The sequence below is a fragment of the Haematobia irritans genome, chromosome 4, assembly GCF_050003625.1.
Source record: "Haematobia irritans isolate KBUSLIRL chromosome 4, ASM5000362v1, whole genome shotgun sequence".
NCBI lineage: Eukaryota > Metazoa > Arthropoda > Insecta > Diptera > Muscidae > Haematobia > Haematobia irritans.
In genome coordinates this window covers 44,201,083-44,228,390 of record NC_134400.1, presented here as the reverse complement: position 1 = coordinate 44,228,390, position 27,308 = coordinate 44,201,083, and the positions used below count along the sequence as shown (strand labels likewise).

The window sequence follows — 27,308 nt, the reverse complement described above, 5'->3', positions numbered from 1 at the left end:
ATGGTACTTTTAAAGCTATGCTTTTTCATGGAATAGGAACGATGAACGACATCGGATAAGGGCTTTGTGACAAAGGCAATTAAACTTTGTAGCATTTCAGCTGGAACCGAAGTAGCTAAAAAATTGGCATACGATACAGATCGAGGTAAACTTCGTAAAAAAAATCCAACATCACCACCGCGAAAATACGGGGTTAGGTTAAAGTGACAGCCCGATTTGATTCAGGCTCACTTAGACTTGAGGAACAGCAAAGAGATCAGAAGGACAAAGAGAAAACTTTATGAGAACCCAAACGAGATCAGAAGCAGGGAACTGATGAAGGATAATAACATGATTATCTGTATGGACTTGATTCTGAACGATAGCGAAGATACAGATTCTCGCTTACTAAACGTACCAAGCACCTGGATCGTACTGTTTTTGTTCCAGATTCTTGGAACAGGGAGGAAGAGTAAGACGATGATTAGTAAGGCCAAGAGAATTATGTAGCAAATGCGACGAAACTGTGTACTATTTCATGTCGCATTAGGGCCTTCAGAAGAAACAGATCTCGCCATTGGGCAGGGGATACAGGTGGTGTATCCGGATCCGTCTCTTGGGCCAGAACGGCACTGCGTTTAAGGAGATTTACTGCGCTTCTAGTCCGGATTGGCTTGACACCGCACTTCGTTATACGGGCTCTTGGACGCTGGGTGGTAATAGGTGTTCGCACGGATCCGTCTGGTCGATAGATCGGGATAAGATTCCGGTACGATGCAAGTTGCACGACTTCGCGAGGCTCGGCTGTGAGGGAAGAAATGCATAAGACACATAGTACGCAGCGGCCTGGCACCGCACTGCGTTCTTCGGGCTCTTGGACGCCGGGTGTTAATAGGTGTTCGCACGGGTCCGTCTGGTCGATAGATCGGGATAAGATTCTGGCACGATACAAACTGCACGACTTACGACTGCGAGGGAATAAACGCGTAAGACATATAGTCGGCAGTGGCCTGGCACTGCACTTCGTTCTTCGGGTTCTTGGGCGCTGTGCAGTTAGATGTTCACACGGGTCCATTTGTTCGACAGTTCGGGTAAAGTTCCGGAACGAGGCATATTGCATGACTCTGCGAGGGAAAATCGAGTACGACACGTCGATGTAACTTACGGTATCCATCGTAAATTACATCGATGTACCTACGATAACGTCTCCTCGTGAAGTGCGGATACACTATGTAAAGATATTTATGACCTAGCCTTGAAGATTGGAGGGAAATTAGAGAATACCTCAAGGTAATATAGAATTAGACTATGTAACAAGCCTAATTCGGGAGCCACCGTGGTGCAATGGTTAGCATGCCCGCCTTGCATACACAAGGTCGTGGGTTCGATTCCTGCTTCGACCGAACACCAAAAAGTTTTTCAGCGGTGGATTATCCCACCTCAGTAATGCTGGTGACATTTCTGAGGGTTTCAAAGCTTCTCTAAGTGGTTTCACTGCAATGTGGAACGCCGTTCGGATTCGGCTATAAAAAGTGAGTTTAACATGGAATCGGACAGCACACAGTGATAAGAGAGAAGTTCACCAAATCGGGTTGCCACCTAACCTAACCTAATTCGGGCTAAGTCATATCCTTGTTGAGTTCTTTTTTCAACCTAACCTAAAAAAAGTAATTATTTATATTTATAAATCATTTATTTTAACATTTTCTTTTATGTATATTTGCATACAGTAAACATGTATCTGTACATCATCACACAGGCTAAAAAGTTGCCAAATATGTCGTTTCAGCTTACTTTTCCCGGTATACTCTGGGAAACGCACTACTCTCGTGGCATTATGTACCCGAAGTAGACAAACTATATGTATATATTGCTTTCATTATGGCATATGAATATTTAGTTTGTTTGGTTTCCTTCAAAAACTTGAACAGTGTGACCATAGAATCTAGTCTGGAAAGATAGGGTTCATAAATTAAGTGATTCTTTTGGTGCATTTATTTGCTCATTCTTGCCATTTCTAGGATTGATTTGATTCGTCTGGAAAATCATCGCTGCTAAATGTAACCTCCTCCGTTTTTATACTACTCGTCGTGGGCGTATCATAGACAATTTCGCGATAATAGTTCTTGACACTCTCTGTGGGATGTTTTGTCTTTCGATGATGCATTATACCACTCGAAGTGGGGAAACTCATGGGACAATAGACACAAGCATATAAATCACGTTTCTCATGGGCGGCTACATGTTCCCGATAACGACGCGGCGTACTCAAGGCCTTATCACAAACATTGCAATAGTAACGAGGTGTGGCAGGATGCATACGCCATTTGTGAGCTTTAAGTTTAGGTTGCGAATAGAATATCTTGCCACAATGGGGACAAGGGAATTGCTCAAGCGATGCACCTGTCTTAGCATTTTTCGAGTGTATGCTGGAGTGCTCTTGCAAGTGTCGATTTGTTTTGAATAATTTTCCACATGTTTCACATTTACGATCGGGTTTACGTTGATGAACGATATATCTATGATTACGGAATAATGTGGCCGATTTAGAAACCTTGCCACATTGCCGGCAAATGTATACGGTGATGCCATCCTCATTGGTTTGTATATCGGGCTTCATACGCATATTCACCTCATGAGCCAATATGGTATGCATTTTCAGGCCAATTTCATATTCAAAACTTTTGACACAGGTCTCACATTTATATTTCATATGGAGTTGATGTCTGTCAATCATATGAGATCGTAGGGTATGGTTACTGGTAAAGGTTTCTCCACATGTCCGACACTTAAAGGCATTAGGATTATTGTGTAGGATCATATGCTCTATGATTTGCTGATGTTTCTTCAAGCGTCGGGAACAGCAAAGAATGTAAAATTCATGGCCGGGATGAGATTCGACGAAATGTTTTTTCAGTTCTCTCAATTTGGGATATGATTCAGGACATTGGATACATTTAATGTTGGGCATCCACATGGATAGAAGAAAATCAAGTTTAGTATCTACATGATCTCTGGTAGCATCATCATAAGGTTGTTGGACAAATGCCGCATCATCATCGTCGTCATCGTCCTCGTCATCATCTGCTGAATCGTATTCAACATCAGAATTAATTTCTCGAATTTCAAATTGTTCCACGGCAGCATTGGTCTCACTATCTTCTAAGGGATATGAAGAGGATTCTTCATTGTCATAGGATGAACTCTTCATTTTCGGGGAATTCCCACTTGTCGCTTGACGGTCAAGGATTTCATTATCTTCAGTTTTTATACCCAGATAGAAATTTCTGGTTTCCCTCCTTGGGGTATTTGGATCACCATCACTATCAGCATCACTTTCAGGCTTTTCCAGTTTTAGGGAAATATGTTCTTGCGCTATGGACTTAGAACTCGATACAGATGCACCCATATCCACATTATCCTCCTCGTCATTTCTTTCGATTTTCACTTTAACTCTGGATTTTAAAGGTAATGTTTTGCTACATTCCTTAGTAGACACTTTTTTATCACATTCCCTCGCCTTAACTGATTGAGTTTCATGTATGGAGGCATGCTCTTGCAGTTGCCGATTTGTTCTAAATAATTTTCCACAAGTTACACATGTCCGATCTGGTTTACTCTGATGAGCATTATACCTGTGACTACGAAAGATTTTTGCAGTTTTCGAAACTTTACCACATTGCTGGCACACATAGACGGTGTTACCATCTTCATCGGTTTTAATATCAGGTTTCATACGCATATGCACCTCGTGGGCCAATATGGTATGCATTTTAAGGCCTACTTCATCTTCAAAACTTTTCGAACAGGTCTCACATTTGTATTTCATATGAAGTTGATGTTTCTCAATTAAGTGAGCTCTTAGGACATGATTACTGGAAAATATAGCTCCACATGTTTTACACTTAAATGCATCTGGATTATTATGGAGAATCATATGCTCTACAATTTTCTGATGTTTCTTCAATCGTCGCGAACAACATACAATGTAAAATTCATTATCTGGGTGGGACTCTATGAAATGTTTTCGTAGATCTTTGAATTTTCCATAGGATTCGGGACATTTAATGCACTTTATATTGGGCATCCATAGGGCTAGAAGAAAATCAAGTTTTGTATCCTTTCGAGCAGGATCTTCCTCATCCTCGGAATTATAGTCAACATCCGAAGGGATTTCCCGAATTTCGAATTGTTCTCCAGCTGTAATTCTCCGGGTATTCTTTGTGGTACAGGGTTCGGTGGTCGTTGAATTTCTATTTGCTACCGTAATGGCTTGAGAATTTTCGGATGATTTTGCATGGTCCATATTATCTTCATCAATGTAACCATTTTCTGTATCGATATTTTCCATCTTTAGTGCCCTATATCCATCAGTCATTTCATTCGCTATCTCCTTCAAATTTGATTTGCATCCTTTTGCTTCCATATTGTCCATGTAAACATTGTAATCATCATTTGTCTCCATTTTGATTGGCATTCGATCACAGAATTTATTCAACATCAATTGTGCATTTTTCACAAACTCCTGGTAGTTGTGAAAATCCCAAATCTTTTGATGACAATACGAGCATATTGTGTCAATATCTTTACCTTTATCCATGTCCACAAACTAAAAAGATATGAGAAAATTGGTAGTGGTATTCGTTGATGTGGTAGTGCAAAAGCTGAAGACACATCTACCTTTGGATGAAAGTATTCCATGGTGAGATAAAAAAGTTCATTTCCATGGCCATTTGAATCGTAGAGCTTAAGATAGTCTTTGGCATTAGTGAGACACAAGCGGCACACCATGTTTGATGCCATTTCTGAGACTTGTAGATTGAGGGATGTCTTGTGAAACTTCCGGTGATATATTTCTATTAGGGAAAATGGATAATGACGACTTTAGTATTAAAAAAAGTACATATGATAGTTTAAGTAAAAATATATATATATAACATTTCGATTTATAAGATTGATATGAATGAGTTTTTGGAATCGGTACGTCGAGGACGAAATGTTATATGGGCGGATGCCATTTTTGTGAGAAACGAAATTGATGCCATGATTGATTTTTTGTCCTGGCAAGGTTAGGTTAGGTTAGGTTAGGTGGCAGCCAGATGTATCAGGATCACATAGACCATTCAGTCCATTGTGGTACCACATTGGCGAACTTCTCTCTCATCACTGAGTGCTGCCCGATTCCATGTTAAGCTCAATGACAAGGGACCTCCTTTTTATATCCGAGTCCGAACGGCGTTCCACATTGCAGTGAAACCACTTAGAGAAGCTTTGAAACTCTCAGAAATGTCACCAGCATTGTCCTGGCAAATATCTACCACTGACATACTGTTTGATCAATTCCTCAAGAATGGTTTCTTAGATATAGGCGATCCTATATAGCAGATATCTGACCACGCTCATATATCTCAAATCCTGTACATGCGACTTTTGATTTTATACCCTCCACCATAGAATGTTAACTTTGTCATTCCGTTTGTAACACATCGAAATATTGCTCTACGACCCCATAAAGTATATATTCTGGGTCGTGGTGAAATTCTGAGTCGATCTAAGCATGTCCCTCCGTCCGTCTGTTGAAATCACTCTAACTTCCGAACGAAACTGAAATTTGGTACATGGTGTTAGCATATGGTCTCTAACAACCATGCAGGAATTGGTCCATATCGGTCCATAATTATATGTAGCCCCCATATAAACCAATCCCCAGATTTGACCTACGGAGCCCCTTGGAAGAGCAAACTTCACCCGATCCAGTTGAAATTTGACACATGGTATTGGTATATGGCCCTTAACAACCTTGCAAAAATTGGTCCACATCGGTCCATAATTATATATAGTCCCCATATAAACCGATCCCCAGATTTGGATTGCGGAGCCTCTAAGAGAAGAAAATTTCATCCGATCCGTCTGAAATTTGGTACATGGTGTTAGCATATGGTCTCTAAGAACCATACAAAAATTGGTCCATATCGGTCCATAATTATATGTAGCCCCCATATAAACCGATCCCCAGATTTGACCTCCGGAGCTCTTGGAGGAGCAAAATTCATCCGATCCGGTATATATTTGGTACGTGGTGAAATTTGGTACATTGCGCTACTATATGGCCGCTAACAACCATATTATATATAGCCGATCTCCAAAAATAATCTACCAAAATTTTATTTCTATATTTTTTGTCAAAATTGTATTACTATAGAAAATGTTGTCAAAATTTTAGTACTATAGAAAATTTTGTCAAGATTTTATTTCTATAGAAAATTTTGTCAAAATTTTATTGCTATAGAAAGTTTGTCAAAATTTTATTTCTATAGAAAATTTTGTCAAAATTTTATTTCTATAGAAAATTTTGTCAAACTGAATTATATACGTATTTAATCGGCCTTTTTTATTTTTATGTAATATATACCCCGTATGGACTAACTTACAATTGAGAAGACGGTGTTAAGAAGTTTTAAGACACCTTGCCATCGGCAAGTTTTACCGCAACCCAAGTAATTCGAATGTGGATGACAAGTATCTAATCAATCCATGGTGGAGGGTACATAAGATTCCGCCTTGGCGAACTTACGGCCGTATATACTTGTTTAACCCTCTAATATCCCAATTTTTATGCCAGCTGATTCAATTTTAAATGTTAACGACACGGAAGCAAGAAAAGTAAACGGTAAAATTCAGTATATGCTACAAAGCCTCTTGAACAGTTTCAACTATGTGTTCTTTTTATTTTATCAATTTTTGTTGTCTTAATGTGTGTTTTACTAAAAGCTTCCTTATAAAATGAAGCCCGCCTTTAGGGGGTTAAGTTTGGTTTTATGTTCTAACCAATATCTACCACAGGCATTTTGTATGGTCAATTCACCTAGAATGGTTTCTTAGATATAGGCGATCCAATATCGGAGCTATATATAGGCGCTATCGGTGAAGCTCCAATAGCTCCAATACTGAACATGAGACTTTTGATTTTGTAATTTTGAGTTTTGCCATGACCAATATCTACCATTGGAATTTTGTTTGGTCAATTCCCCAAAAATGCTTTCTTAGATACAGACGATCCAATATCGTGGCTATATATTGCTGATATCTTGTGACGATATAACATACTGTGAATTAGACTTTTGATTTTGTAATTTTTATATTTATCCCGGTTTAATGTCTATTACTGACATTTCGTATGGGCAATTCACCGAGAATGGTTTGTTAGATATGGGAGATCCAAAAGCGGGGCTATATATAGCCGATATCTAACCACGCTACATCTCATATGCTGTACATGAGACTTTTGATTTCGTATCCTGGCTAATGACGTCATATACTGGCTTTTTATTTTGTCTGGTAAATTCCCCAAGAATCGTTTCTTAGATATTGGAGATCCAATATCGGGGCTATATATAGCCGATATCTTGCGAGTCTATAGCTCAAATACTGTACATGAGACTTTTGATTTTGCAATTTTCATTGTTTATCCTGGCTAATATCTACCACAGGTATTTTATCTGTTCAATTCACCAAGAATGATTCGCCAGATATGGGTATTCCAACATCGGTGCTATATATAGCTGATATCTGGCGACGCTTTTGCTCAGTAGTGGGGCTATATATTGTCAATATCTGGTGGCGCTATATCTCAAATACTGTTATGAGACTTTTTGATTTTATATTTTTCGATGTTTTGTCCTGGCTAATATTTTTACTGGCATTTTAACACTCACCAAGAATGGTTTCCCAAATATGAGCGATCCAATAGCAGGGCTATATATAGCCGATATCTGGTAACACTATAGATCAAATACTGCACATGAGACTTTTGAATTTATTAAACCTTATCTTATTTCCATATTCATTAGATATAAAACGACGAATGATTGGTATGCCTAAATATAAAAAAACTTGCGCTGTTTGACAGATATTCCCCCACTAAATTTCTTCTTATTAAGAAAAACATGTTTCAAATTCGGGTCAAATTAGTCTCATAAATTTAATGTCTGCCTAGCCGAGACACAAACCATTTTAAAATGCGAATTTATCTTCACACCCTTGTCTTATTGACGGTAGTCTTTTAGTTTTCGCACAGTGGGCTTAACATTCAATTTTTTTGTTGCAATTTGTATACAAATACGATATATCGTTTTTTGGGAATTTCCCAAAGGAATGTGTAATTTGTATACAAATACGATATATCGTTTTTTGGGAATTTCCCAAAGGAATTTGATATTCTGAAGATATCTACGGAACAACCACCCAGCAAAAAAAATTGGAAGTTGTTCCACAAACATTTCTTTTAAAGCCCATCCCAGAATGCCCCATCGAGTTTTTTCAACTTCTGATGCAGTCCTTTTGGACAAGTGCACAAACATTTTTTCTAAAGCGCATCTTGGGATCCCCCAATGATTTTTTTTCTACTTCCAATGCAGTCCTTGTGGACAAGTGTTAGAAAAAACGCAATCAAGCTATATTAAGTGCAAATTTTGGACAATTAAAAAAATAGAAAATAATAAAATCAAGTATATACGGCCGTAAGTTCGGCCAGGCCGAAGCTTATGTACCCTCCACCATGGATTGCGTAGAAACTTCTACTGAAGACTGTCATCCACACACAGAAAAAAATATCACCAAAATATTTCCAATTAAAAAGTTAATTGAAGTTGAAATTTTTTTCAATTAATAAATTAATTGGTACAATTAACTTTCTAATCAAGATAGAAACATTAAGTTAATTAAGTCAATGATTGAACATTTTAAATTTTTTAATTAAAAAGTTAATTGATACAATTAACTTTTAATCAAATTCGGAAGACTAAGTCAGTTTATGATGATGATGAACATTTTTTTTAAATTTTTAGTTAAAATTTTTTTTCAAACGATCAATTGTTAATCCAAATAAAAATTCTAAGCCAATTCAGAATGTAATTGAAAATAGTTACCTTTTTTAATTAATAAATTAATTGAGTTTTGCAATCAACATCAATTACATTTTTAATTGAATCAATTAAAAAATTAATTGAAATTTGGCAATGAAATCAATTAATTTTTTAATCAAGAATTTTTTCTATGCCCAATTAAAACTGTGATTGATACTATCATTTTCGTGATTGAAGACATTTCAATTAAGAAATTAATTGGATCAATTAATTTCGTGATTGAATCAGAAAAAAAAATTTTTGTGTGCAATCGATTTACTTGGGTTGCGGTAACTTAATCTTAAAACTTCCTACTACCGTAACATATACCACGTAGTCCATACGTGGTATATATTAAACTTAAAATGGCCGATTAAATACGTATATAATTAAGTTTGACAAAATTTTCTATAGAAATAAAATTTTGACAAAATAAAATTTTGACAACATTTTCTATAGAAGTAAAATATGGACAAAATTTTCTATAGAAATACGATTTTAACAAAATTTTCTATAGAAATAAAATTTTTACTAAATTTTCAAAAGATTTAAAATTTTGACAACATTCTCTATAGAACTAAAATTTTGACAACATTTTCTACAGAAATAAAATTTTGCCAAAATTTTCTATAAAAATAAAATTTGACAAAATTTTCTATAGGAATAAAATTTCGACAAATTTTGCTAGATTATTTTTGCTCGAGTGGCAAGCATGATTATGAACAATTTTTGTGTGATTGGGGATCCGCTATATATAACTATAGACCGATATGGACCAATTTTGGCATGGTTATTAGCGACCATATATTAACACCACGTTGCAAATTTAAACCGGATCGGATGAATTTTGCTCGTCCAAGTGGCTCCGGAGTTCAAATCTGGATATCGGCTTATATAGGGGCTATATATAATTATGGACTGATATGGACCAATTTTTGAATGGTTCTTAGAGACTATATACTAATATCATGTACCAAATTTCAGTCGGATCGGATGAAATTTGCTTCTCTTAGAGGATCCACAAACCAAATCTGGGAATCGGTTTATATGGGGGCTAAATATAATTATGGACCGATATGGACCAATTTTTGCATGGTTGTTAGAGACCATATACTAACACCACGACCACATTTCAACCGGATCGGATGAATTTTGCTCCTCTAAGAGGCTCCGGAGTTCAAATCTGGGGATCGGTTTATATGGGGGGCTATATATAATTATGGACCGATATGGACCAATTTTTGCATGGTTGTTAGAGACCATATATTAACACCATGTACCAAATTTCAGCCGGATCGGATGAAATTTCCTTCTCTTAGAGCAATCGCAAGCCAAATTTGGGGGTCCGTTTATATGGGGGCTATACGTAAAAGTGGACTGATATGGACCAATTTTTGCATGGTTGTTAGAGACCATATACTAACACCATGTACCAAATTTCAGCCAGATCGGATGAAATTTGCTTCTCTTAGAGCAATCGCAAGCCAAATTTGGGGGTCCGTTTATATGGGGGCTATACGTAAAAGTGGACCGATATGGATCAATTTTTGCATGGTTGTTAGAGACCATATACTAACACCATGTACCAAATTTCAGCCTGATCGGGTGAAATTTGCTTCTTTTAGAGCAATCGCAAGCCAAATTTGGGGGTCCGTTTATATGGGGGCTATACGTAAAAGTGGACCGATATGGACCAATCTTTGCACGGTTGTTAGAGACCATATACTAACACCATGTACCAAATTTCAGCCAGATCGGATGAAATTTGCTTGTCTTAGAGCAATCGCAAGCCAAATTTGGGGGCCCGTTTATATGGGGGCTATACGTAAAAGTGGACCGATATGGATCAATTTTTGCATGGTTGTTAGAGACCATATACTAACACCATGTACCAAATTTCAGCCTGATCGGGTGAAATTTGCTTCTTTTAGAGCAATCGCAAGCCAAATTTGGGGGTCCGTTTATATGGGGGCTATACGTAAAAGTGGACCGATATGGACCAATTTTTGCACGGTTGTTAGAGACCATATACTAACACCATGTACCAAATTTCAGCATGATCGGGTGAAATTTGCTTCTTTTAGAGCAATCGCAAGCCAAATTTGGGGGTCTGTTTATATGGGGGCTATACGTAAAAGTGGACCGATATGGACCAATTTTTGCATGGTTGTTAGAAACCATATATTAACACCATGTACCAAATTTCTGCCGGATCGGTTGAATTTTCTTCTCTTAGAGCAATCACAAGCCAAATTTGGGTGTCCGTTTATATGGGGGCTATACGTAAAAGTGGACCGATATGGCCCATTTGCAATACCATCCGACCTACATCAATAACAACTACTTGTGCCAAGTTTCAAGTCGATAGCTTGTTTCGTTCGGAAGTTAGCGTGATTTCAACAGACGGACGGACGGATATGCTCAGATCGACTCAGAATTTCACCACGACCCAGAATATATATACTTTATGGGGTCTTAGAGCTATATTTCGATGTGTTACAAACGGAATGACAAAGTTAATATACCCCCATCCTATGGTGGAGGGTATAAAAATAATAGTGTAATAAAACATATGGGTGAAAAAAAGTGAAATTGGTTAAAAAAAATCGCTTTTTAAATTTCTTCATTCAAATTAAATTCCAGGGCACAACTTCTAAAGCAATGCAAAGGATCCAAAAAGGGAGTACTTCCGTCCTATGACAAGCCCATGTAAAATTCATTGGAGATGATCCAAGTTTGCACTACTTCCGGATCACAGATTGGGGATCCAAACTACTTTTTTGGAAGCTCTTTTTTTGCTGGGCAATAAAGACGTCTGAAAGTGTATTTCAATAGCTATCATTCAAGGTATGACTCTTTGACGAAGGTGCATTTATATACAAGAGTGTATTTATATCGACAAATTTTCATGGACAAATTTTCTTGTTATATATTTTGTTGTTATATAGAAACACAAGAATGCATTTTCTCAACGGTCACCGTTTAAAAATCTTTGGAAATTTTTTTGCGGATGTACCCAGCTCTGTTAATGATCTACATAGCACTGTTAATTTCCTTATGATGCTCTGTTAACTCATTAACTGTGCTGCATAAAGCCATTAACAGTGCTCTGTTAACTTGATGGTTTGTGCCTCCGCTAGTTTGTTCCTTTACCTTTCGCTAAATTCGGAATTTATCTTTGCGGACATCGTTTTGGTATAGCCCCCATAGAGCCCGATCTCTCGATTCGACTTTTTGGGCTCCTAAACACCGCAATTTTTATCCGATTTGTCTCAAATGGAAAATCTATAGGTATTTTGAGCCCATAAACAAGTTTACCGAAGATGGGGTGTATCGGTCCATGTATCGGTATAACCCGATCTTCTAATTTGAATTCTTGAGCATCAGAATTTTTATCAGATTTGCTTAAAATTGGAAATCTAGAGGTAATTTGGTTCCATAAATAAGTGTTCCGAATATGATTTGTATCGGTCCATGATTTGGTATATCTCTCATATAGACCGATCTCCTGATTTGACTTCTTTGGCTTCTAGTTACCAAAATTTTTATTCGATTTGTATCGGTCCACGTTTTTGTATAGGCCCCATATAGATTGATCTCTCGATTTGTGTTCTTGGGCATCTCGACACCGCAATTTTTATCGGATTTGCCTGAAATCGGTAACCTTAGGTATTTTGTAAGTGTGGCGAATATGATGTGAATCTGTCCATGTATATCCCCAATGTAGGCTGATTTCGCGATTTGACTGTTCATGTTTTGCGTATATATGCTTGCTTGGTAGGGTATCTGTCATCAAATCCTTCTTCTTCTAGTTACCAAAATTTTTATCCGATTTGTATCGGTCCACGTTTTTGTATAGGCCCCATATAGATTGATCTCTCGATTTGTCTTCTTGGGCATCTCGACATCGCAATTTTATCGGATTTGCCTGAAATCGGTAATCTTAGGTATTTTGTAAGTGTGGCGAATATGATGTGAATCTGTCCAGGTATATCCCCAATGTAGGCTGATCTCGCGATTTGACTGTTCATGTTTTGCGTATATATGTTATGCTTGCTTAGTAGGGTATCTGTCATCAAATCCAAAAGAAACATTTGATTCATGGTGATAGGTATTTAAGATTAAGTCCATATATACTTGGTTTGTATTCCTATATAACTCGTTTCTCACATACAGATGGCGCCAGAACGAATACAGTGTTGCCAGTATTTTTGTGGCTCTTATCCTCAATGAAGGGACTTTTGTACCCAAAAATCTCGAATTTAAATTAAAATTCTTTACAAAAATCCACCATAAATTGTTGATACGATTAATGTAAAAATAAATAAATACAAAATCAGTAATAATTTAAAAATTATTACCATACCTGCCTACATACTGCAATAAGAACAAAACTTCAAAACTCAACACCAGTAGACCGGTAATCGTCTTCCAAATGCTCGAGAAATGAAAATGGGAGTTCGATCACCATGTATTTATGAAAGAAAACTTACTTCTAAATACTCAATAAAATTGGGTGGCAGATCAATATGAAGGTTAAAAATCTTCATCATTTCTATATTTATGGGATGTGTTGTTCAAATCAGTGATGAGCACTGCTGAGGAGGAACATTTAGGCCCAAGTCCTCATAAAATTCATTTCACAATTGTAAAAAACTGTCTGAGTCAAGCTGAGTGAGCCCCCAAAATACATGTGTCCGTTTCCAGTACAAATGCTCCATTCGTAAAATTCCCCAAGTCCCCAATTTAAAAATTTCGTTGCCATCCACGAAAAATATTCCCAATTTGGGGGAAAATCCCCAATACTGGCTACACTGTACTCATAAACCCATATATTTCCCCCACACCCCAAAAGAATAAAAAAAAAATAAAACATTGTAAATATTTTTATACCCTCCACCATAGGATGGGGGTAAATTAACTTTGTCATTCCGTTTGTAACACATAGAAATATTGCTCTAAGACCCCATAAAGTATATATATTCTGGGTCGTGGTGAAATTCTGAGTAGATCTGAGCATGTCCGTCCATCCGTCCGTCTGTTGAAATCACGCTAACTTCCGAACGAAACAAGCTATCGGCTTGAAACTTGGCACATGTAGTTGTTATTGATGTAGGTAAGATGGTATTGCAAATGGGTCATATCAGTCTACTTTTACGTATAGCCCCCATATAAACGGACCCCCAAATTTGGCTTGCAGACCCTCTAAGAGAAGCAAATTTCATCCGATCCGGCTGAAATTTGGTACATGATGTTGGTATATGGTCTCTAACAACCATGACAGAATTGGTCCATATCGGTCCATAATTATATATAGCCCCCATATAAACCGATCCCCAGATTTGGCTTGCGGAGCATCAAAGAGAAGCAAATTTCATCCGATCCTGCTGAAATTTGGTACATGATGTTGGTATATGGTTTCTAACAACTATGCAAAAATTGGTCCACATCGGTCCATAATTATGTAAAGCCCCCATATAAACCTATCTCTAGATTTGGCTTGCGGAGCCTCAAAGAGAAGCAAATTTCATCCGATCCGGTTGAAATTTGGAACATGGTGTTAGTATATGGTCTCTAACAACCATGACAGAATTGGTCCATATCGGTCCATAATTATATATAGCCCCCATATAAACCGTTCTCCAGATTTACCTCCGGAACCTCTTGGAGTAGCAAAATTCATCCGATCCGGTTCAAATTTGGAACGTGGTGTTAGTATATGGCCGCTAACAACATTACCAAAATTAGTACATATCGGTCTATAGTTATATATAGCCGATCCCCAATCACACAAAAATAGGTCCATATCGGTTCATAATCATGGTTGCAACTCGAGCCAAAAATAATCTAGCAAAATTTTATTTCTATAGAAAATTTTGTCAAAATTTTATTCCTATAGAAAATTTTGTCAACATTTTATTTCTATAGAAAATTTTGTTAAAATTTTATTTCTATAGAAAATTTGGTTAAAATTTCATTTCTATAGAATATATTGTCAAAACTTTATTTCTATAGAATATTTTGTCAAAATTTTATTTCTATAGAAGATTTTGTCAAAATTTTATTTCTATAGAAAATTTTGTAAAAATGTTATTTCTATAGAAAATTTTTAAAAATTTTATTTCTATAGAAAATTTTGTAAAAATGTTATTTCTATAGAAAATTTTGCCAAACTGAATTATATACGTATTTAATCGGTCTTTTTTAATTTAATATATACCACGTATGGACTTACTTACGATTTAGAAGACGGTGTCAGGAGGTTTTAAGATACCTTGCCATCGGCAAGCTTTACAGCAACCCAAGTAATTCGAATGTGGATGGCAGTGTGTAGAAGAAGTTTCTACGCAATCCATGGTGGAGGGTACATAAGCTTCGGCCTGGCCGGACTTACGGCCATTTGATCCATTGTAATTGGCTAGAGAAGTCAATATTTTCGAGATTTGGTTGCCTGAGACAATAAGTGGCTATTTTGCAAACTTTGGCATATCTACGAATAAGTGATTACTTATTAGGTGATTATATGCTTTAAAAGCACTAATTATTTCATGGCCAAAGGTATGCCTGGGGAGAAGTACTTTCTTCCTAGGACATGCGTATATAAATGTAATCCGGAGCGATGCCAATTAATAAGTGGTTATTAATTTTTAAACGGGCTTACCTACAAGATTACCGGACAATAAGAGTTTTTGCTGGGTTCGTACCTTCCATGAAAATTCCCCAAGTTCCCAATTTAAAAATTTCGTTGCCATCCACGAAAAATATTCCCAACTTGGAGGTAAAATCCCCAATATTGGCTACACTGTACTCATAAACCCATATATTTTCCCCCACACCCTAAAAAATTAAAAAATAAAACATTGTAAATATTTTTTAAAAAAATATTGTTGTAATTTTTTCTAGTAAATTTTTATTTTCTAAATTCCATTTTTAAAATTTCTTAAACTATGAAATAATTGGTGATCTAGCTATGAGTCTTCACCAGAAAAATTATATTCGAAGGTACAGGTATTTCCAGGCGATAAAGGTTCTGTGTCCATCGTGAAGTCCTTTGTAGTGCTCGAACTTGCCTTCCTTTTGTTTTGGTGGGTATTTGTATGTGTCAGGAGATGTTGCTTAAATTGTTTCTGAAATTTGAACAATTTGCCACATTTGTCACACTCAAATTGCGAATGAAGTGGATGTTCATTAGTTCTATGGACAAAAAAGGCCTTTCGAGATTGAAAAGGTTCCCCACACTGGCGACATACAAACGATGAGGTACCATCCTCCTTGGTTTGGATATCGGGATCTATTATGCGAACATCTTTGCGATGCATTTTATGCATATGGTAATAGAGACCTCGGCCATCTTGGAAACTTTTCGAACAAATTTCACATTTGTGTTTCAAATTGATGCCATGCGTATTTGTCAAATGGGCTTGTAGGACGACATTATTTGCAAGATTTCTACCACATATCATACAGGTGAAGGCATTGGGATCAGCGTGTAGTGTCATATGGGCCGCTATGGTTTTATACACCTTCAATTTGCGCAAACAGCAAGCTATATAGAATTCCTTTGTGGGATGTTTCTCTTTGCAATGCCTTCTCAGTTCTCGATATTTGCTATAGGTTTCGGTGCAATGGACACATTTGATAACGGGCATTACCATGGCCAAAAGGCTGTCTAATTTTTTGGAAGTATAATCGGATTTTTCCTGAATATTGGCATCGTCGACGAGCATTTCTTTCTTATGCTTGGCAATCATATGGGCATTGTGTCCCTTTATATCCTCAAAACTTTTGGAACAAAATTCACATTTGTGTGCATGACGTATGCCATGGACTTGCCTCAAATGACGCATTAAAACTGTGCTATGAGAAAGATTTTTTCCACACACCTTACACGTATAGGCATTGGGATCTGTGTGCAATGTCATATGCGCAACGATGGTCTTGTACGATTTTATTTTGCGTGAACAACAGAGTATGTAGAACTCTTCATTAGGATGAACATTTTTGCAATGGTTCCTGAAATCTCGATATCTGCTAAAAGATTCCGTACAATATTCACATTTTATATTAGGCATTACCATGGCAAAGAGGTCATCAAGTTTACACATGGAATAGTCATTCGATGGGCCCTCGGTGAAATTATCATCTTCATCTTCTAAGGCCAATTCATCGTCCCCCGGAACATCCAGTATTTCCAATTCTTCTTGACTTATGCTATACTTGGAATCCTCCATAAATTCTGTTTTCACAGTAAAACTGTTATCCATTGAAGAATCTTGTCCAAGAATTTCCTCGAAATGTTCCTCCTCTGTATAATTTGTATTGGTAAAACAAAACTGATCATCTTCGATTTTTTCTATCTTTATTGATACTTCTTCTTCCTTCTCATAGGCAACAAGTTTTGTTTGGGATTCCTTTATTAATTCTTGAAAGTTTCTAAAGTCGCATATCTTTTGGTGACATTCTAGACAGATTCTCTTCAAATGTTTAGCCTTATCCATGTCCACTATCTAAAAGTATAGGAAATCTATAATTAGGAAGAGGTTTTTGAAATTTTCGTATCTACCTTGGGATGAAAATACTCCAGAGTTAGGTAAAACAAATCATTGCCATGGCCTTTTGTATCATAGAGTTTACGATATTCCTCAACAGCATTGAGACACAAGCGACAAAGAACAGAGGGAGTTATTTCGGCCATGGTAGTTGGAGGTTTTTGTTTTTTGAACATTGAATTCTGGAGATTTTGAACCGATTCCTATTAGAAAATTGAATAAATATACGATGTATTATCGATTGACTTATATTGGAAGCTAATACTAAGACTAATTTTAATCAGAATGGCAGCGATCAGAGGGAATAGAAAATTTATAATTCAGAAAAAGTTTGGCTGTGGGTTTAATTTTTTTCGAATGGTCGAGTCAAAAATAATCTACCTAAAATTTGGAGAAATTATAACCCTCTGTAGAAATTTTGTTAAGAACATTTTCTCCAAATTTTATTTCTATGGAAAATTTTCTCCAAACTTAATTTCTATAGAAAATACAAATTTTATTTCTATATGCAATTATGTCAAAATTTTAATTCTATAGAAAGTTTTGTCAAAAATTTTATTTCTACAGAAATTTTTGTCATATTTTTATTTCTATAGAACATTTTGTCAAAATTTTATTTCTATAGAACATTTTGCCAAAATTTTATTTGTATAGAAAATTTGCAAAAACAAATTGTCAAAATTTTATTTCTATAGAAAATGTTCTCCAAATTTTACTTCTATAGAAAATTTTCTCAAATTTTATTTCTATAGAAATTTTTCTACAAATATTATTTCTATAGAAAATTTTCTCCAAATTTTATTTCTATAGAAAATTTTCTTAAAATTTTATTTCTATAGAAAATTTTCTCAAAATTGTGTGTCTATAGAAAATTTTCTCAAAATTTTATGTCTATAGAAAATTTTCTCCAAATTTTATGTCTATAGAAAATTTTCTCCAAATGTCATCTCTATAGGAAATTTCCTCCAAATTTTATGTCTATTGAAAATTTTCTCCAAATTTTATGTCTATAGAAAATTTTCTCCAAATTTTATTTCTATAGAAAATTTTCTACTAATTTTATTTCTATAGAAAATTTACTCCAAGTTTTATTTCTATAGAAAACTTTCCCTAAATTTTATTTCTATAGAAAATTTTCTCCAAATTTTATTTCTGTAGAAAATTTTCTCCAAATTTTATTTCTATAGAAAATTTTCTGAAAATTTTATTTCTATAGAAAATTTTCTCAAAATTTTATGTCTACAGAAAATTTTCTCCTAATTTTATGTCTATAGAAAATGTTCTCCAAATGTTATTTCTATAGGAAATTTTCTCCAAATTTTATGTCTATAGAAAATTTTCTCCAAATTTTATGTCTATAGAAAATTTTCTCCAAATTTTATTTCTATAGAAAATTTTCTACTAATTTTATTTCTATAGAAAATTTACTCCAAATTTTATTTCTATAGAAAACTTTCCCCAAATTTTATTTCTATAGAAAATTTTCTCCAAATTTTATTTCTATAGAAAATTTTCTCCAAATTTTATTTCTATAGAAAATTTTCTCCAAATTTTAATTCTATAGAAAATTTTGTCTAAATTTTATGTCTATAGAAAATGTTCTCCAAATTTTATTTCTATAGAAAATTTTCTCCAAAATTTATTTCTATAGAAAAATTTCTCCAAATTTTATTTCTATAGGAAATTTTGCCAAAAGTTTATTTCTATAGAAAATTGTCTCCAAATTTTATTTCTATAGAAAATTTTCTCCAAATTTTATTTCTATAGAAAATTTGCTCCAATTTTTTTTTTCTATAGAAAATTTTATTTCTATGGAACATTTTCTCGAATTTTTATTTCTATAGAAAACTTTCTCCAAATATTATTTCTATAAAAAATTTTGTCAAAATTGTATTTCTATAGAAAATTTTGTCAAAATTGTATTTCTATAGAAAATTTTGTCAAAATTTTATTTCTATAGAAAATTTTGTCAAAATTGTATTTCTATAGAAAATTTTGTCAAAATTTTATTTCTATAGAAAATTTTCTCAACATTTTCTTTCTATAGAAAATTTTGTCAAAATTTTATTTCTATAGAAAATTTTGTCAAAATTTTATTTCTATAGAAAATTTTGTGAAAATTGTATTTCTATAGAAAATTTTCTTAACATTTTATTTCTTTAGAAGATTTTCTCAACATTTTATTTCTATAGAAAATTTTCTCAAAACTTTATTTCTATAGAAAAATTTCTCCAAATTTTATTTCTATAGGAAATTTTGCCAAAAGTTTATTTCTATAGAAAATTGTCTCCAAATTTTATTTCTATAGAAAATTTTCTCCAAATTTTATTTCTATAGAAAATTTGCTCCAATTTTTTTTTTCTATAGAAAATTTTATTTCTATGGAACATTTTCTCGAATTTTTATTTCTATAGAAAACTTTCTCCAAATATTATTTCTATAAAAAATTTTGTCAAAATTGTATTTCTATAGAAAATTTTGTCAAAATTTTATTTCTATAGAAAATTTTGTCAAAATTGTATTTCTATAGAAAATTTTGTCAAAATTTTATTTCTATAGAAAATTTTCTCAACATTTTCTTTCTATAGAAAATTTTGTCAAAATTTTATTTCTATAGAAAATTTTGTCAAAATTTTATTTCTATAGAAAATTTTGTGAAAATTTTATTTCTATAGAAAATTTTCTTAACATTTTATTTCTTTAGAAGATTTTCTCAACATTTTATTTCTATAGAAAATTTTCTCAAAACTTTATTTCTATAGAAGATTTTGTCAAAATTTTATTTTCTGTTTGGAAAAATTGATGTACCTCTTAGTTGATTCTACCAGACAGTAAAAAATCTACGAGTTTTTGTAGAATTCTACCAACTGTGACAAACGTGCTTACAATCCCACGGATTAATTTTTGTTAGTTGCATTTACCCCCCAATTTAAAAACCGATCAGATGTGGAATGCTTTAAGTTTTTATTTTATTCAAATAGAGGGCGATGGTAAAACCACAAGCTCCATTCATTCATTCTCCATATTTGCTATATCTCCTGTCTTAACCATACCACTGTCTATTGCGATAAGTTCTTCAGGAGCAATTATGCGATAACAATTTGTGGAACTTTCTGTTGGATGTTTCACACTTCGATGAGGATAAATTTCACCCCTTGTTTCACAACGAAATGGACAATAAATACATTCGTATAAATCTCTTTTCTCATGAACAACGGCAATATGTTCCCTAAGGTGTTGTATACTCTCAAAGGAGGCATTGCAATCGTCACACCTATGGCTTCTACAGGGATGTGCTACACGTTGATGATGACGAAGTTTTGCTAGTGATATATATGTCCTGTCACATACGCCACAAGTCTGTTGGCCCTTAATGTAGCTACTGGTGGAGGAGGCTGGTTCTTCATGAATTTCTCGATAATAGTTTTTGGACTTTACGTCGGGATGTTTTCGTCGCCTATGACAATAAATAGCATTTTTTGTGGAACACCGCATGGGACAATAAAGACATTGATATAATTCCTTTTCCTCATGCACTGCTGCCATATGATCCTTATAATGATTTTTATTTCGTAATTTTTTATTGCAAATTTCGCAATGGTATTGTTGGGAGGGATGGGCTGCCCACTTGTGCCTTTTAAGTTTCAACTCGGTATGGAAGCTCTTATTGCATTCGATACAAGTGAATAGCTGACACACTGTTTCATCCCTTGGCGTATTGGCCTGGTGTATGAGCATATGCTCCTCCAAGTCCGCCATCTTTACATAACATCTCCCACAGACTTCACATTTTCGACTGGGCTTCAATATATGGGTGTAATATCGGTGACGACAAAAATCTTTCATCGTTGGCTTCGCCTTTCCACACTGGCGACAGATATACTGTATCGAACCATCATCTTGCTTTAGTATATCGGGCTCCAAACGTTCATCTTGCACATGCATTATTCGGGTGTGTACCTTTAGGCCATGTTTATCAGCGAATCGCTTGGCGCACATATGACATTGATATTTCATAGTTAGACCATGGACCTTAGCTAAATGTGATTTAAAACTTTCCGCATCTTTATGGGATTTATGACATTTCTGGCATGTATAGGCATCCGGATTATTGTGAAGAGTTAGATGGGCAACAATGAGCTTATGATTCTTAAGCTTGCGGGAACAACACACAATGTGGAATTCTTTGTCAGGATGGGTCCTCCTAATATGGTGCCTAAGCTGTCGTAATTTAGGATAGGTGTCTGAGCAATAGACACATTCTATACGGGGTATATACTTGGCCATAAGGTAATCAATTTGAGTAGTATTTATAGATTCCATATTGGTTTGATTATTATCCTCATCTTCCTCGGATGAAAAATCCATTTCTGTATTAACGTCCATTATTTGTAATTCATCCTGACCTATAACTGGCTTGATATCCTCCATTGGAGATGTTGTTCGGTTAGATAAACATAATAGATCTTTTGTTATATTTTCATCAATTCGTTCAGACTCTAAACTGTACTTGTAGACTTCATCGGGGGGTGGTTCCCTCTTGATTGCAATTTTCTCAGATTCTTCATGTTCATCGGTTTTCTGCAAAACACTCAATTTGGTCACCTCATTAACATTATCATCATCATTATCTACTTCATCCATATTCTCCTGCTTAATAGATGTTATCGTCTCCTCTTGCCAACCAACCAATTGCAATTGAGATTCTTTAATAAATTCTTGGAAATTGTGAAAATCCCATATCGTTTGGTAACATACACTGCAAATTACTTTGATATATTTGCCCATATTCATATCCATATACTAAAAAATAGTAAAACAAAATTGGGAAATATTTTTTTTTGGTTTTTCTTCAGAATGTCACTGAAATAAATCTACCTTAGGATGATGGAAATATTCCATGATGAGATCGTATAGTTGACTTCCTTGATCATTTTCTTCATAGATTTTGTGATTGGCTTGGCATGAACTGAAGCACAAGCGGCAAAGTTTCGGCGATGACATTTAGGGACTTTAAGCTCGTTTTTACGATGAGTTTTCAATGGAAGTCCTCGCATACATCCACTAATGTCTATTAAGAAATATAGGATAGGTATTTTCCATAAATCCAATATTCATCGGAAAAAATACATAAAATTTGAAAATCAAAATCCTAATTATTGAGAATCGATTTTATTATATTTTCTATAAAAATAAAATTTTGACAAAAGTTTCTATAGAAATTATATTTTGACAAAATTTCGTAAAGACAAAATTTTCTATAGAAATAAAATTTTGACAACATTTTCTATGGCAATAAAACTTTGGTAGATTATTTTTGGATCGAGTGGCAATCGTAATTTTGCTGTGATTGGGGATCGGTTTATTTGGGGGCTATATAATATAGATCGATACGACTAATTTTGGCATGGTTGTTATCGGCCATACACTAGCGACATGTACCAAATTTCAACCGGAGCGGCCTCCTTCAAGAGGCTCCGGAGATCAAATATGGGGATCGGTTATATGGGGTCTATATATAATTATGGACCGATATGGAACAATTCTGGAATGGGTGTTAGAGACCATATACTACCACCACGTACCAAATTTCAACCGGATCGGATGAAATTTGCTTCTATTAGAGGATCCGCAAGCCAAATCTGGGGATCGGTTTATATGGGGGCTATATATAATTATAAACCGACGTGGACCAATTCTGGCATGGTTGTTAGAGACCATATACCAAGACCATGTACCAAATTTCAGCCAGATCGGATGAAATATGCTTCTCCGCAAGCCAAATCTGGGGGCCCGTTTATATGGGGGCTATACGTAAAAGTGAACTGATATGGCCCATTTCCAATACCATCCGACCTACATCAATAACAACTACTTGTGCCAAATTTCAAGTCGATAGCTTCTTTCGTTCGAAGTTAGCGTGATTTCAGCAGACGGACGGACATGCTTAAATCGAATTTCACCACGACCTAGTATATAATTTATGGGGTCTTAGAGCAACATTTCGATGTGTGACAAAGGGAATGGCAAAGTTAATATACCCCCCATCCTATGGTGGAGGGTATAATAATGATATTAAATCAATCTATAAATATTATTATTGTTCTCTATCGAATGAATTTATATGGTAAAAGCAGTGTTGCTTGTATTGGGATTTTTTCGTAAAATTGGGTATATTTTTCGTGGAGGCGACGAAATGTTTAATTTGGGGATTTTTCAGAAATCGGTTGAGTATAATAAATCAGGTTTACATGAAATTATATTTTATTCTCCCATTTAAAAATAAGCGCAGCGCATTCTCAAAATTTAAAATGGAAACTTTGATTTTCATACAATAGGGTGCAAATGGAGCATTTGGACTAGAAACGAACACAATTTTTTTTTTATTCATCACTGATGTGGAACACATATATATCCCATAAATATGAAAATAATGAAGATGGGTTCAGCTTTTTCATAAATGTGTATATGGGGGTTAGGTTAGGTATAGTGGCATGTCAATATTTCGACTATTCACTCCTTTGTGATACCACAGTGATATCCCTGAGTGCTGCCCAATTCCATGTTTAAATCAATGTCAAGGGACATCCTTTTTATAGCCGAGTCCGAACGGCTTTTCACATTGCAATGAAACCACTTAAAAAAGCTTGGAAACGCAGCATTACTGAGAAGCGATAATCCACCGTTGAAAAATCTTTTGGTGTTCGATCGAAGCAGGGATTGAACCCATGACCCTTTGTATGCAAGACGGACATGCTGACCATTGCACCACGGTGGCTCCTATATGGGGGATGTCTTATTATTTGTTGAGTTATTTATGTGAGGAAAATAAATCCTCAAAGTATAAACCTGGGTACCGATGTTTTCTCATTTGGTTACAATGGATGCAATTTTGTAGCCATATATTGGGAACACCAAATACATTTTGTAATGTCAGTTTTTACCATCGAATAAAGGACTAGAAGATCTTTCGAATATAAATCTGGATGCCCATATTTTTCCATTTGATCACAGTGGTTGCACTCGAGGAACAGTGCCACAAATTGTTTAAAGGCCATATATTGGGATTCCCAAACACATGTTGCAATATCTTTTTTCTCCCTCGGACAAAGGATTAAAGGATCTATACGTCACACATAAAACCGTATGTTAACCATTTGTCATTTATCCATAGTGGTTACACTTCATTCGAGGATTGGTGCCTCTACTTTTTTTAGGGCATATATTGGAATTCCCAAGCATATCTTTCACATATAAATCTGGATACCCATCTTTTTCCATTTGGTCATAGGAGTCACATTTCTCTCTAGGATTGGTGCTTCCACTTTTTTGTAGGCCATATATAGGGTCTCCCAAATAAATTCCTTTTTCTACATTGGATAGAGGACGAAAAGATCTATCTTTCACATATAAAACCGAATGACCATCATTTTCCACACATTTCTCCCGAGGATTGGTGGCACCACTTTTTCGAAGGCAATATATTGGAATTCCCAAACACATTTTGCAATATCCGTTTTTACCATAGGATAGTGGACTAACCAACCTTTATCATATAAATGTGGATGCTCATCATAGTCCATTTAGTCATAGTTGAAACATTTTTACCTGTTTCGTATAAGTAGTATTACGGCGTAAATGCAGTATTGCAAACGGTGTTTATACCAACCGAAATCCATCTTTGTTTAAAATTCAATCTCTTCCCGTTTGGTCAATTTATGCCAATTTTCTTCGGAAGATTATCTGCCTGTTCATGAAACACAAAATCGGCTTGAGAAGAATCGTTCGTCTAGATTGAAACTAAAATAATTTTAGTTATATTTGCTAGAAAATCTTGAAATTTGTCACGAGCACATTATTTATGATTTACTATCGAACACCGAAACAATTGGGATTCCACAGACTCTGGGTTTCGAGATATCAATATGGGTTTTTTGACGAATCGTTCGTCTCGAGGCGAACGAAAATTTCACGAATAGGCAGTTTTTGTATTCGTATATAATTTTTTTAAGTTACCCTCCCATCGAAATAAATTGCGGGCATGTCAGGAGAAATTTCTGTTCTAAGGGTCCAAGAAATCGGAAGAATATAATGCATTGATCGATTTAAGCTACAATTGATACAGTCTCTTTTTGGATATAAAATAGCTCAAGTTTCCAAATTTCCATTAAATGTTATGAAAATTGCAGCTTTCAGGTCTGTACGGAGCTACCTGATCCAATATATATAAAATTTAGCACAACTTTTTTTATTTAATAGGTCTCCAAATTTCAAGCAAATCGGAAGCAGTTTCCAGCCCTCAAGAAGTTAAATGGGGAGATTGGACTATTTCCACACCAAAATATGACCTTGTTTATACCAAATCTAGAATAGCTTTCTACAAACCTAACCCTAAATTTTCTACCACTCTCTCCACTAGGTAAAATAAATTATAATAAAAATGTGGCAATTCCATGACTAACTCTGTGATGTGGTGGTGGCTTTTTTATACGTTCCACCATAGGAAGGAGCGTTTCATTTCATTTGGAAAGCATCGAGATATTGCTCTCAGATCCCATAATGTATCTATATTCCTGGTCGTGGTGAAATTCTAGGTTCACACTGTCCATGGTCCAGCCAACCAATATTTTTGGCTTTCCAACATAATAGTAGTATTTTCTAAAAACGGTATCCACTTATTTGGAAAATACTCCTGGAAAAATTCTTGACACGTTTACGTAAAATATAAATTTAACAACCGCACTTTCCTTAAAAACTTCACTGTATATGATTCCTGCATTCGAGAACGCCTTCTTCGTGTAACGCTACAACATGCTGTCAATAAGGACGTGAAGGGAGTTATATGTTCGGTAATTATTTAGGAAACACCTACTTTTTGGAGGGCTGGTGAAGGCCTTTTTATGGAAACTACAAAAAATGCCTTGCGCCCGCATTTCATCCTATTTCTAGACACGACTGGAAGGAGTCCTTCCAAGCACATGAAATACGCCTCTGGGATACTGCTTACTTCAGTGCCAATTATTTAAAACCTACACAAACTATGTGCCCTACAGGTATTCGAAAAACTAAAACCAGGTCCGATTTCCAGACTAGCTTTGTAAGATTTTGATATTGTGACTTACCTTCCGGTTTATACTGTAGCAGTCTTGTGGGCGGAATGTAATGCAGCGAAACTGAAAATGTAAGAAAAAATTGATTAGATCTAATAAAATTAAATAGCTTAACATAGAAAAGTTCTTCATTTGCAATTAATTAAACATGCAGTATACACTAAAACTCACCTTTTAATTGTATATTTTTGTAAAATAAGCAATTTTCAAATAAAATTACTTTAACTTTATTTCACACTTTTTTCAGGCCTAAAGGACTTGGAAAATATGGACAGCCACACAAAAATATAAACTTTACCGCACAATGAGAAACACTGTCCTACAATAATGTTCACAATCCACAAAATTGTATTCCCTTTCTCTCACACACACACACAGATACGCACGACAAACATTCTATAAAATACACTTCATGCACTTCTTCTTGACGCCACATTCAATACAACAACAATAAACGTAATAATTGTACTTCAGATACAAAGCAAATAACACCCGTAGTTAAAGACCTTTTATTTGAAATATTTGATAAAATTTATGAAAATTAACACTTACACTCTATTAGTGAACACCTTTTTGATAAAGTTTTGCTAAATTTTGGTCAAGAAAAACAATTTATTTCTTCAAAACTTCGTGTTTAGAATCATTACTTCCAAGTTGATGGTGTACGAAAAATTTACTGTTTATTTGACAGACAGTTGTTAGTGACATATGTTAATATTAGGGTTGCCATGACCTATCAATTTATATTGCAAAACTATGTTATCAGC

General features: G+C 35.0%; 1 protein-coding gene across 3 annotated transcripts; it reads right to left on the bottom strand.

Moving 5' to 3' along the window:
* Positions 1-1,650: 1,650 nt before the first annotated feature.
* Positions 1,651-27,308, bottom strand: LOC142232835 (uncharacterized). 3 transcript variants are annotated; one of them, XM_075303523.1, is made up of 5 exons: positions 27,094-27,308; positions 26,713-27,009; positions 26,554-26,604; positions 4,660-4,835; positions 1,651-4,588 (listed from the first exon to the last, which is right to left on the bottom strand). In XM_075303523.1, exons 4-5 carry the CDS (start codon positions 4,780-4,782, stop codon positions 1,997-1,999), a joined length of 2,715 nt encoding a protein of 904 aa, XP_075159638.1. In that variant the 5' UTR covers positions 4,783-4,835; positions 26,554-26,604; positions 26,713-27,009; positions 27,094-27,308; the 3' UTR covers positions 1,651-1,996. The 3 variants fall into 3 exon arrangements, with proteins under 3 accessions (XP_075159638.1, XP_075159637.1, XP_075159639.1); XM_075303522.1 differs by lacking the exon at positions 26,713-27,009; XM_075303524.1 differs by lacking the exons at positions 26,554-26,604; positions 26,713-27,009 and having other exon boundaries at positions 27,094-27,307.